Source organism: Bos mutus, chromosome 21, assembly GCF_027580195.1.
Source record: "Bos mutus isolate GX-2022 chromosome 21, NWIPB_WYAK_1.1, whole genome shotgun sequence".
In the NCBI taxonomy this organism is placed as follows: Eukaryota; Metazoa; Chordata; class Mammalia; order Artiodactyla; family Bovidae; genus Bos; species Bos mutus.
This window is the reverse complement of record NC_091637.1, coordinates 60,071,906-60,084,053: the sequence shown is the minus strand read 5'-3', so window position 1 is coordinate 60,084,053 and position 12,148 is coordinate 60,071,906. Positions and strand designations below refer to the sequence as shown.

Genomic DNA, 12,148 nt, shown 5'->3' with positions numbered 1-12,148 from the left:
TGTAGCCCGCCAGACTCCTCTGTCCATGGAATTCTCCAGACAAGAACACTGGAGTGGATGACCATTCCCTTCTTCAGGGGATCTTCCCGACGCAGGGATTGAACCCGTGTCTCCTGCATTGCAGGCAGATTCTTTACCATCTGAACCACCTGGGGAATTTCATGAACAGAGGACCCTGGCGGGCAACAGTCTATGAGGTTGCAAAGACTCAGACATGACTGAGCGACTAATACTTTCACTTTTTCACTTTTACTTATGATTCTAGGACCTCATGGGGCCTCATGGGCACCTGATGGGAACTTATTGAGTCACCAATGTGGGATGGGAGAAAATATTCAAGCACTCAAAATTTCTTAAATTTCTACTTGGGTATGTTTAAGAGTGTACATTTTAATACCTGTTAATAAGTGTACATATTGGGTAAAAATCATCAAAATTTTTTTACTTATACGGATATGCAATTACAATGGTTTGGACACCACTAATTTATAGCACAGAGCCTTTAAGTAGGTTGAGTGGAAATAAATGGAACCCATGCACCCAAGACTTCTAACTGCCTATGGCAGTGTCTGTGACAAGATTCAGAGTTTTGGGAGTTGTAACAAATGAAAGAACTACACAAAAATGCCTCATCCCTTTATTATTTTGGACAGAAAAGGCACATTTACACTATTCACCCATTTCTCCTCATTTGTGAAATAATCCCTCTTTATAATGTGATAGCCCTTTGGGTCTTTCACAGGACAGATGTTCTTTATCACAGTATCAACACAACCCACAGGGCAGCTCCCCTCCCATAGACAAATTACTCCTCTGCCCACGGGTGGACCCTAAATGGCCATTAGGAGCCCAGGACTCTGCTGGCAGGAGACCCTCAGACCATACACACCCACTGATGAATGAGTTCCTCACACCCCAAAGCCCAGCCTAGCTTCCTTTTGTGAAACTCCACTCTCATTATTCATATGGTTTGTGAGTAAAAGTTGCTCAGTCATGACTGACTCTTTGCGACCCCATGGACTGAACAGTCCATGGAATTCTCCAGGCCAGAATACTGGAGTGGGTAGCCTTTCCCTTCTCCAGGGGATCTTCCCAACCCAGGGATTGAACCCAGGTCTCCCGTATTGTGGGCAGATGCTTTATCACCTGAGCCACAAGGGAAGCCCAAGAATACTGGAGTGGGTAGCCTATCCCTTCTCCAGGAATGGAATCGGAGTCTCCTGCATTGCAGGCAGATTCTTTACCAACATATGCCCACACATGATTTCACTTCATTCTAATATGAAATGGTTTGTATTTCTTATTTCACCTGTTTTCTTTCTCCAGCTATGAGTGCATATGTTTATTTGGGCAGAGGGGCTTGCATGGCAGAAAACAAAGTCTGGGATAGGGAGTAAATCTTTTCTTTTAAAGTCCAGAGCTGGACTGGTCAGGATTTATGGGCTCTTTGCCATCCCAATCCTGCTGGCCCTGGGGAAGATAAGAGCCCGGTAACGAATCACCCATCTACTGATCCGGTGAGTGCTTCCAGGGCGCTGCCTACATTACCAGAAGCTCCTGAGCACCCATCCCTGTCTTGACTCTCAGAGCTTGATGTCAGCATCTGTTCTCCCAGAGGGCCAGCCTCAGGAGGCAGACTATAAAACGTGTAGAAAAAGAAGAAAGGAATTCCCCCTGGAGGACCTGGGGCTTGGGGCCAGGCGCCTGTCCATTAAGGGCCAAGGATGCTGGTCCATTTTCCTCCAGCCAGACACCTGGTACCCGCCCTCCGCCCCGCCCATCGCTGCCCACCACGCCCTTCGCCACGTGGTCCCGCCCGCAGGAGGCAGGGCCGCGGCTCCTCTGCAGTTGCTTCTTCAGGTAAATGATCCGGTGGAGGTGGGATAGGGAGGGTGTTCTCACGCCTCCATGGAAGGGGTGACCTTTTCTGAAAATGCTTGTGCGTGTGTGTGTGTATGTGTGTGTGTGCACGCGTGCACGCGTGCAAATTGATGGGAAGGGCAGGTGGTGGAAGGGAGCTTAACATACAGAGCACTTAGTTATGTGTCAGACACTAATGCGTATTTTCCACAACCGTTAGGTTCAATACCGAGTCTCTTCTACAGACCTTTTGCTGAGCTTGTCTTTCTCCTTAGAATAAATTTATTCCCATTCTGCGGGCATAATAATGCCTCATATTTACATAGCACCTTTCATTTGTCAAAGTACTTCTGTGCCTGTTACCTCCTTTAATCCCCACAACAGCCTCCTGTTACCGGGAGGAAACCGAGGCGGGGACGCGGCCACGTGCAGCCAGTTATCCTCTGAGCTGGGGCGCCCGACTCCTCCGCCCTGCCCTGTCCACAGTGCCTAGCTTGACCGCGTTTAGAATAGCCTTGAGGTGATTGCTGAATCATCGCGAGTCTGCAAGTTCCTTCAGGACAGATTATTTTCTTTTTTCTTGTCCACGCTGCGTGTACAGCAAATGCTGGGTAAGTACTTATTGGGTTCGTCTTTGGCACAGACCACTTGTCTTTCTGCAAGGGGAACGAGAGTCCTGGTCTCTGGGCTCTCACTGTGGATGGCTCAGAGTTTAACTATCATTGACCTGAGGAATCATCCTCCAAAGTCCCAGCTGAGCGGATTCAAGAAACCCAAGACTACACGTCAGCCAGTGCGTGAGGCCCTCTCAGCGGCTGCCTCAAAGCTGGGCGGCATTTCTGGAGATCTGAGCTGTCCTGCTCCGGCAGAGTGACACGCCACGTGGGAGGGGAGTTCGGCCACTCCTGTCCCTGTCCCAAGGCTCCTCTGCTCCTCGGGAAGCAACAGACTGGCCCAGGGGTGGCAGCCAGTAAGAAGGATAATACTGTCGTATTTCTGGGGCCCTTGGCTGTGCACCTTCCAACCTCGCAGCCCTGTTCACCGCAGCTCGGGCAGGGCAGGAATTTACTGGAGACACCGACTCACTGCCCAAGGTCACAACTGGGATGCCTTCCTTCCTCCTGGGGGCGCGTCCCGAGAGCCGCCGTCCATCCGTCATCACACGCATCGGTAGCCCCAGGTGCCATCTGCTCGCTGGCTGCTCCCCACCCGCTACTGCAGTTTGTGAATGTTGCGCTCCACAGAGATGGAGGTCCGCAGCGTGCCCATGGAGTTCTCCGTTTGGCTGGGCTCCGCCGACCCGCAGCCCCCTGGCCGGCACAGCCGCGCGTACACCTCCTGCGACTTCTTGCGGAAGCGCTTGCCCACGATCACGTACACCAGCGGGTTGAGGCAGCTGTTGCTGTAAGCCACAAAGGACGCGATCTGTGTGAAGATGTCGATCACGTACTCGTCCCAGCAGCCCGAGAGGACGTGGAGGCGCAGCAGCGTGTCCAGGAAGGTGCTGATCTGGAAGGGCAGCCAGCAGACCACGAACAGCAGCAGGACGGCCAGGACCAGCAGCGTGGCCTTCCTCTCCGTCTGGATCTCCTTGAACTTCTGCATCTCATTGTTACGCAGCACCTGCATGATCTGCACGGTGCAGAAGGTGATGACGCTCAGGGGCAGCAGGAAGCCCACAGAGTTCAGGAGGATGTTGGTGAAGACCTCCCAGCTGTGGGATGGGTATTTGATGATGCAGGCGGTGACGTTGTGGCCCTCGGCGTTGTACTCCTGCATGGTGCGGAAGGCCAGCATGGGCGAGCTCAGAAGCAGCGCGCAACCCCAGATCACCAGGCTGTAGATCTTGGCCCAGCGCACCCCGCGCATCCGGCCCATGGACATGGTCTTCACCAGGGCCAGGTAGCGGTCGATGCTCACCAGCATGAGGAAGTAGATGCTGCTGTAGAGGTTCATGTAGAGCATGGTGTTCACCACGCGGCAGAGGGCTTCCCCGAAGAGCCAGTCGAAGTTGTTGGCAATGGTGATGGCCCAGAAGGGCAGCCCGCAGGCCAGGATCAGGTCTGCCACGGCCAGGTTGCCCAGGTAGATCTCCGCCACCGTGCAGCTGCTCTTGTGCAGGCAGAAGACACTGAGGACAAAGGTGTTCTCCAGGGCGGCGAGCAGGAAGAGGATCCAGAGGAAGGGGGGCTGGATGGTGTTGAGCCAGTTCCACAAGTCGGACTGGAAGCAGCTGCTGCCGTCGGGCAGGGTCCCGTTGAGAGCAGGTTCAAGGACCTGGGAGGTGAGGTTGAACATTTCGGCGCTGCAAGAAAGTGGAAAAGAGGCAGTTACACCTCGGGGTGACGGGAGGAAGGAGTAGCAACTGCTGCAGAGGGCGAGGGCGTGCGTCCAGTCAGGGGTGGAACTCAGGCCCTTGCTGTGCCGTGTTCATAGACAGTCTGGGTGCACCTGAGTCCCCAGGGGTCTTGGAAAGCTGCCTGTGCTCCTTGCACTTAAACTGAGAGCTTGTGTTCTTGGCCTCCAGGCTCCGCTGGGAGGTTTCCTTGGCCAGCATCCGTCACCCATATGAACAAGCGTGAGTCTTAGATGCTGGTCCTCCTGGAAGCTTCCATGGTGGGAGGACCCACAGCACATTCCTTCCTTATCACAGGGACTCCTCCTAAGGGCGCTGGTCTCTTTCAGCTTCTTGTGGCCTGGCTGTGAGTGAGCCATTAATTAGAAGAGAAAAGTGGTATCATGCCAGACAGGGGGATTCCAGCCTGGCTCCGAGACCACAGCCCATCTGCCCACGCCCTGTCTCTTCCTGGCAGAGGGTAGCTGTCGAGCTTCTCTACCTTCCATCAGCATAGCATTGATGATGAACTGAGGTTGCCTGACGGAAAGGGAGCGTGGGGGCTTTGGCGTCAGAGAGTCCTCTGGGTTCAGTCCTGACTCATTCATTAGCTGTATGACCTTGAGTAAGTTAACTAACCTCTCTGTACCATAATGGTCTACTTCGTAAACTAGGAATAACAAAATCTTCTTGGCATTGTGCATTGTGGTGAGGATCCGAGATAAAGTACAGAAAGTCCCAAGCACTGCACTCTGTTCAATAAACAAGAATAATTACCTTTGTGTGTGTGTGTGTGTGTGTGAACTTATTAAAATAAACAGTGTCAAACTCGAGTACCACTCTTGGTTCTTTGTCTTTTTTTAAGATTTTTTTTGATGTGGACTATTTTTAAAGTCTTTATTGAATTTGTTACAACATTGCTTCGGGTTTAGGTTTTGGTTTTTGGCCCCGAGGCATGTGGGATGTTAGCTCCCCAACCAGGGATTGAACCCGTACCCTCTGCTTTGGGAGACAAAATCTTAACCGCTGGACCACCAGGGAAGTCTCAGTTCTTATTCTCACATTGCTGATTTTATCATTAACCCGCTGGCTTCTCTTTCATTCTGGGGTGAGACTCGGACCAGAGGGCAGTTCACTTTCTGCAAGTGTTTCTCTAAGGCTAGTTCCTTTCTGCCTTCAGCAAAGAGGCATGGGGCTTGGACAGACATGGGCTCCAATCCTAGCTGTGTGGTCTTGGGTAAATTACGTCTGAGCTTCCGCTTTGTTTTCTTTGGAGTAGAGTATTACTCTCTCGTTGATTTGCCTTGCGTGACTATTGCAAGGTTCAAATCAAAGAGTAGGTGTAAAGACATACCGAAAAGCTAAAAGCATAATGCAGAGGGCAGGACTAACTGAACGTGTTCCAAGTGCTCTTTTGGGTGGATGTGGGAAAAGTGGAGGTGGAGGGACTCTTCCTGGGCAGTTTGATTGTTGGGTAGGCTTGGAGGAGAGGAGCTGAGCAATAGATTATGGAAAAGAATCTGCTGATCGATTCTGGGATTTCCCAGGAAAAGCCCCTATACATCCTGGAGCAGCTGACTGGCTTGGAGGGGCCAGACTGGGGACCTGTGATGAACTCACTCATCGACGCAATTTATCCTTACATGTTTCTTGAGCATCTCCTCTGTGTTGAGCTCCATTTTGACAGAGGGACCCAGAAAGGGACACCACACATCCCTGCCCTGCTGGAGCTCCTGACACCTCAGACCCAGTGTGGGAACGAGGCACGTGAGGCCTCGGGGTGGCAGGAGGGTCAAGGGACCCAGGTGGGAGGAGGCAGGGGAGGTCGGAGGTGACTCTGGAGCTGGGGTTCAGAGGATGAAGAGCGTGCCAACGGGGGCCGAGAGGGAGGGAGGGCAGATCAGGCAGAAGGAGTAGCCTGAGCAGAGCCCAGAGTGGGGAAGCCACTGGCAGGTTCTGGCGGGTGGACGAGATGTTGGCAAGTGGCAAGGGATGAGGCTGAAGTAGAGAAAAAAAGGACAGTCTTCACTGGCTGCTTAGAAAGTGAGGCTTTGTCCCTCAGTGCTTCAAGGAGCAAGTGATGGAACTGGAAATACTCTTCTCATGGAGGGTGGTTTTAATATGTCCACAAATTGTTTGATAAACCTCCTTGCAAAGGGTGGAGTCTAATTCCTCTTCCAGTGAATGTGGCCAGACTGAGTGACTCGTTTTCCACCCAGGGTGGCAGTGCCAGCGTGTGACTTCCAAGACTAAGGCGTGAGCGGGTTTGCAGCTTCCTTCTGGGCCTCTTGGGTTTCTTGCTCAGGAAGAGGCTGGCTGCCACGTTGTGAGGATGCTCAAGCAGCCACATGGAGAGGCTCCATGAAGAGGCCCCGACTTGCCGCCCAGGACGTGGATCCTGTGGCCCCAGTGAAGCCTCTGGCTGATTCTGGTCCCCTAGCCTGTGCGTCTTCCAAGTGAGGCCCCAGACATCACGGAACAGAGACAAGCCCTAAAGTCCGGACCCGTGGACACTGGCAGTCTTCTCTGTGGAGCCTCTGAAGGTAAGACCTGCCCTGCGTGCTCCCCTTGGTCCAGCCTTTGGCCCCATTTCTGCAGGAACAGAAGCCCTGTTTCCCCAGAGCCTCAGACTTGGAGTGCTGTCTCTTGTGGTCTGGCTCTCTAGAGATCAGAGTGTCCCAACTGATGTTACTTGTTAATTTTCCAGCAAGGTAGTTTTCCCAACAGGATGGCATCTGGCTTCGAGAAGCCACAGGGTCGTTAGAAGGTGGTCTGGGGAGGGCTTCATTGGGAGTGATTGGGCCCATGTTCCATGGCCTCTACTGAGACGACCATTGGTGATCTCCATAGCAGGCCACACCTGCCATAGGACTGAGAGCTCCAGCTGGGCCCCACTGCCCACTCTCCCTGACACTGCCCCCTCAGGACTGACCCTCCCTTTCCTCTGCTTCCACTCAAGACCCATTCCCCCAACATTCTCTCCTTAGAGTGTCCAGACCTTCCTCAGATGTCGGCCATGTGTTGGAGACATCCTGTCTCCATGGAGACCTGGCTCAGCCTCTGTCTGATTTCTTGCATTGCCTTCAGAGTTTCCATCTCCTTTTTCACATCCCCCCTCAACCCCATGTGGTTCACATGAAACCCCCCGTACGGTGTGTCCCTCCTCCTGCAACACCCAGCCCAAAAGCAGAACAGTCCTCTCCCTTCTGCCCCTGACAGGCCCTGGGGGATTTGAACACCAGCCCTTGAGGACTTTTGACTCAGGATTTAACGTTGCCTGTTGTTTCCAGTGGGCTTCCATTATCGTCCCAGAGAGGAGGGGCATGTTTTCCTAGGTGTTCCCCAGAGTGCCCGCACCCCTGTCCCAGAAATAGTAAATCAAGAAGCCCCTCTGACTCACCCGAAGGAGGCAGTGGTAGGCACAGTGTCCTCATGGATGGATGGGAACATTGGTCTCCTCCAGGCCGAGAACATTGGGACTCAGAGGGGGAGGTGAGTGAGGGCCTCCCTGGAGGAGAAATGATGGAGACGGTTAGATGGTGGGACTGCATTCTCCCCTAGGGAGAGAAACGGGGGCCTTCACTTAAATATTTATTAAGTACCCATCACACACCCGGTGCTGGGACACGATGTGGGGACAGGCACAGTGTCCGTCCTCCAGGGGCTCATGGTCTCACGGAGAAGCCAGACATGACCCTCAGCGCTGGAGACTTGGTGGGGCAGGGTAGAGCTGAGCTCCCCTCCCCGTGGGGTTCCCTGTCCAGGCGAGGGCCATCAGCCTGCTTGCCAAGGTCACCATTTCCATCGAGACAGTGACAGCCACCCAGGTAACCAGGGCCTCCCAGCTCTGTCACCCTGGGGGAGTGATGTCCCCCACCCCCTCCGCCCACATCCGCGCCCCCCCCCCATGCCCTCTGGTACGGGTCTGCTTGGTTAGGCGTCCCAGATCTGGCAGAGTCAGCCCATCGGGATCCTAATTATTTGTTACTGTCTGTCAACATTGCTCCCCTGTTCAAAACAAAGTGGGGGGCTTTTCTGTCTCCCGTGTCCAGAGAACAGGCAGTTTGAGGACCAGGGGGAAGTCTGGGACAACTCTAATTTCCCTGCATCTGCTTCGGATGCGCCGTGTGTGGGAGCATCATCGTTCCTGCTTCTCCCTGGCCCTGCCCCAGGATGCGGGGACCACACCAGGAGGGGCTGCAGTCCGGCTTCTGTGGGGATTGGCCCCAGGGCAGCAGCAGGAGGCTGCGGGAGGGAGGGGAAGGAGGAGGGGATCTGGCTCCTAGCTTCCTCCCTTGAGGACCTCCAGGGACTGCCTGGGCCCAGCCCCGGTGCACAGCTCCCATTGGGGCCTTTCCAACTCCAGTGATTCTGACAACTGCCGTCTCTTCTCGTGGTTCAGGCCTCGGGTTGGGAGGAAAGGGTCGTCTGCAGAGGTTACCCCCACATGCTGTCTACACTCTGAAAGTAGACCCTCTTTAAACTCCTCTGCATATTAGGCAGCTTGATTGTTGCCTCTCAATCTCCTACTGGACCCGAACTGATACGTCTGGGGATTACAGACTCAGATGTCAGGGATGCATCTGAGGGCCTGGGGGGTGGGGAGCTGGCTGTGGTGGGCACCTGGGTACACAGCGGGTGGCAATGGTCGGTGTGCGACCCTCTGGGTGCTATTTGAGGGAGTCCCTTAGCCCTCCCTGGACCTCAGTTTTCTCATTGACACAGCTGGGGGTGGGAGGGATGGACCCATGCTCCCCCCAGACTTTGATCCTCGTGTCTGCGTGGGGGTGACAGGGTGTGACTCTACAGTAGGGATTTTCCCTTGTTTTTCAAACAGATGTTTTAGAAAAAAACATCCAACATCCTGATTCACTTGTTCTCTATCGCCCTCGGAATTTGATCCAAGAAGACTTAACTTTAAAAGTATTTCCTTCTGTCAAATCACATAAACACTGGCTCTTGGTTCTGCTGAGAGTCATTTCCACTTTTTTTTTGGCTGCACCACCCGCAGCCTGTGGGGTCTTAGTTCCCTGATCAGGAATTGAACCTGCAAGCCCCTGAATTGGAAACGCGTGAGTCTTAACCACTGGACCACCAGGGAAATTCTTCATTTCTGCTTCAGTGCCAGACAGAGTCTATTTTGGTTCCCCAAGAATCCACGTCCGAAGGCCTGTGAGGCTGTGGCCGCCCCAGGACACACACCATCACTTTCACCAGGGCCAGGGTTTGCCTTATGGAACCCTTACTGAGTAATCAACTGTGCCCAGTGTTTCGTGGGTGTGTATTGAAGCCGGGAGATAGTTCCCAAAGCGAGGGTTGTGGATTGGATGGTAGATAACCCCCAATCATTGACCCACTCCTCTCAGTGTGGTTAGTAACCACATTGACTCCAGGTGAACCCTGGAGAAAAGTGTCAGGTTGGGGCTGTGTGTATTCAGCATCCCTCTGGTGGTTTGTAACTCCCCTTTCAACAAAACCAGCAGGCCTGGGCTGGACACCCAAATCTAACCAGACTTTAACAGGCTTACTTATAGTCCATTGTATTTATTTCAACAGGGCATTTTTGGTGACAAATGATACTCATTTTCCATTTAAGTTGGTGATACACAGTTAACAGTTCAGAAGTGAGTCGCTATTAAAGAAATAGTTGTGGGATTTCCCTGATGGTCGGGTGGTAAAGACTCCCTGCTCCCAACGCAGGGGGCACGGGTTTGATTCCTGGTTGGGGAACTAAGATCCCACATGCTGCAGAGTGTGGCCAGAAAAGAAAAGAAAAAGTGAAATCTGAAAAAGAAAAGTAGTTGTACAGGTGATGGAGATGATGTCAGAGCTTGTGTGTAGAATGACAGAAAGAGGGAAACACAGCCCCAGGCTTCCAGCCGAAAACCCAGGTCACAAACAAGAGGCCCAGCCCGGTGGTCAGGCTCAGGCTTACCCGCTCCGGAGGCAGACCTGGAATTTGGTCCCCCTCCATCGGGTTGCTCTTTAACCTCATGGTGCCTCTCTTTTCTCAACTGTCAGATGCTGGCTGTGAGGAGCAGACAAGGCTATCCGTGTCAACCGCACAAAGCACGTGGTAAATGTGTTCAGAACGGGAACCACCCAGGGAGGCACCCGGGTTGGGGGGGCCGTCTACTGCAAGAGCACCCTCATGGCACAGCCCCAGCGATGCTTTACAGACACAGTTCCACAGCTGCACGGAGAGATGAGCAGGTCGCTGGGACATCACCAGCCCACCTAATCCAGGGGAGCCCGTGAGACCACACAGTTCTCTTCTCTGTCCAAGGGGTGGGCTTGTCAACTTTTGCCTTTTGCATCCGGTCTCGCTGCGACAGCCTTGTGTGGGCATGTGCAACTGGCCTATAACACCTGCCTGGCTCATCTCCCCACCCTCCGCCGCGCCTGTACCGCCGTGTTTCGCACATCTCAGTCTCTTGGAAAACCTTTGCTCCATAAATAAGTAAAATCTCTCAGACCACTCAGGTTGGAGTCGAGGCCAGAGCTAGAAAGAAGCAAGGTCTCCCAAATCCAGCTCAGAGCCCTTTCCCGGACACCTCCCTGGAATAAATGGTTTCTTCTAAAATCTGTTTCACGTAATCACTCAGGAAGGATGTTGTTTATAGACAGTTACCGAGGTAAACTGCAGACCACTGTCAGTACCGGGGCAGGGAAGGCTGTGGGGCCGCACGCACAGTAACGGCCTTGATACCAGGGAGAAGTGGCCTGAGCCCAGTTTCCAAGGGGCTTTTTCTCCTTTTCCCTGAGAAACGGCCAGAGCTGTCTGTGGGGGGATGGACGGGGTTCTGGGAATTCAACGTCTGTTCCAGGAACAACTAGAGAGCTGAATCAGATCCATTCAGTCCGACGTGCATGTGGACCCTTCTGGCATTTGGACGCTTTATGGGCCTGGAATGTTTTGGAAACACATGTGGAGGTGGGGTGGGGTGGCGGGAAGTGGGGGAGCCGGGTGAAGCAGAGCTCCCCACCACACTGACCCTGCTTTCTGCAGCGATGACAGGGCATGCCTCCCGGACTCTTGTCTTCACAGAGTCTGGGGCTCCTGCTGGTCTTATCTGTTTCCACTTGCTTAGAATTAGCTTATTCTGTTTCTTTCCCAGACATTGAGCTTTGTTGTTTTAATGGATGAATGAGCAATTCTAGCTGATAGCCTAACACCAATCTTTCCCCTTAAAAAAATAAACCTCTCCCCTTTTAAAAAAAAGGTAATATGACCACAGTAGAGCATTTAAAAATGCTAAAATCTCCCAGAATTCTATACCCAAACAACTCTTTTCATACACCTTCAACCAGCCTTTCGTCTCCTGTGGTTTTACATAGACCATCAGACCAAGAAAAATTTTCCATGCTGTTCTATAGCATCATAAGGATGCCTTTAAGAGAATGCACTGTGTTGGTTTATTGTTATTTATTAAACCATTCCTCGATTTCTATCCCTTTGTATTAATGTATTTCCATGGGACTCCAGTCATGATGATCCACATCTGCTTCCCAAGGCTCTTTCTTACCTTCCCACCCCCTCTGCGTTTTCCAGGGCTGCCCCCGATGCCTGAATCCCCTTCTCCACTTTCTACCTTTTGAAGTTGAGACCTGCTCAGTTACCAACCCTTCCATGGAGCCTCCCAAAGTGCCCTGTGATGATTAGTTTTATGTGTCGACGTGTCTAGGCTACAGCCCCCCCCATTATTCAATCTAATATGGATCCAGATGTTGCTGTAAAGGCATTTTGAAGGTGTTATTGAAATCCCTTATCAGATGTTAAGTAAAGGAAATCATCCTGAGTATCTAGGTGGGCCTGGCTTAATCAGTTGACAGGTCCTAAGAGCAGAAGCAGGGTTTCCCAGAAGAAGTTCCACTTATGGACAGGCCATGCCTGAGAGTTCAGGTCGCCTCTCCTGATCACCTTACTGATGGATTCTGGGCTTGCCTGGTCAG

The 12,148-nt window shown here is 52.7% G+C and overlaps 1 protein-coding gene across 1 annotated transcript in view; it reads right to left on the bottom strand.

Annotated features, from left to right (window-relative positions):
• Positions 1-421: 421 nt before the first annotated feature.
• Positions 422-12,148, bottom strand: part of BDKRB2 (bradykinin receptor B2) — a 43,069-nt gene continuing 31,342 nt past the window's right edge. Inside the window, exons 2-3 of the mRNA XM_005903676.2 lie at positions 7,596-7,703; positions 422-4,165 (exon numbers count right to left, since the gene is read on the bottom strand). Of these exons, the coding sequence (XP_005903738.2) occupies positions 3,073-4,165; positions 7,596-7,669 (1,167 nt within the window). The 5' untranslated portion in view covers positions 7,670-7,703 and the 3' untranslated portion in view covers positions 422-3,072. The remainder of the gene's footprint in view (positions 4,166-7,595; positions 7,704-12,148) is intronic.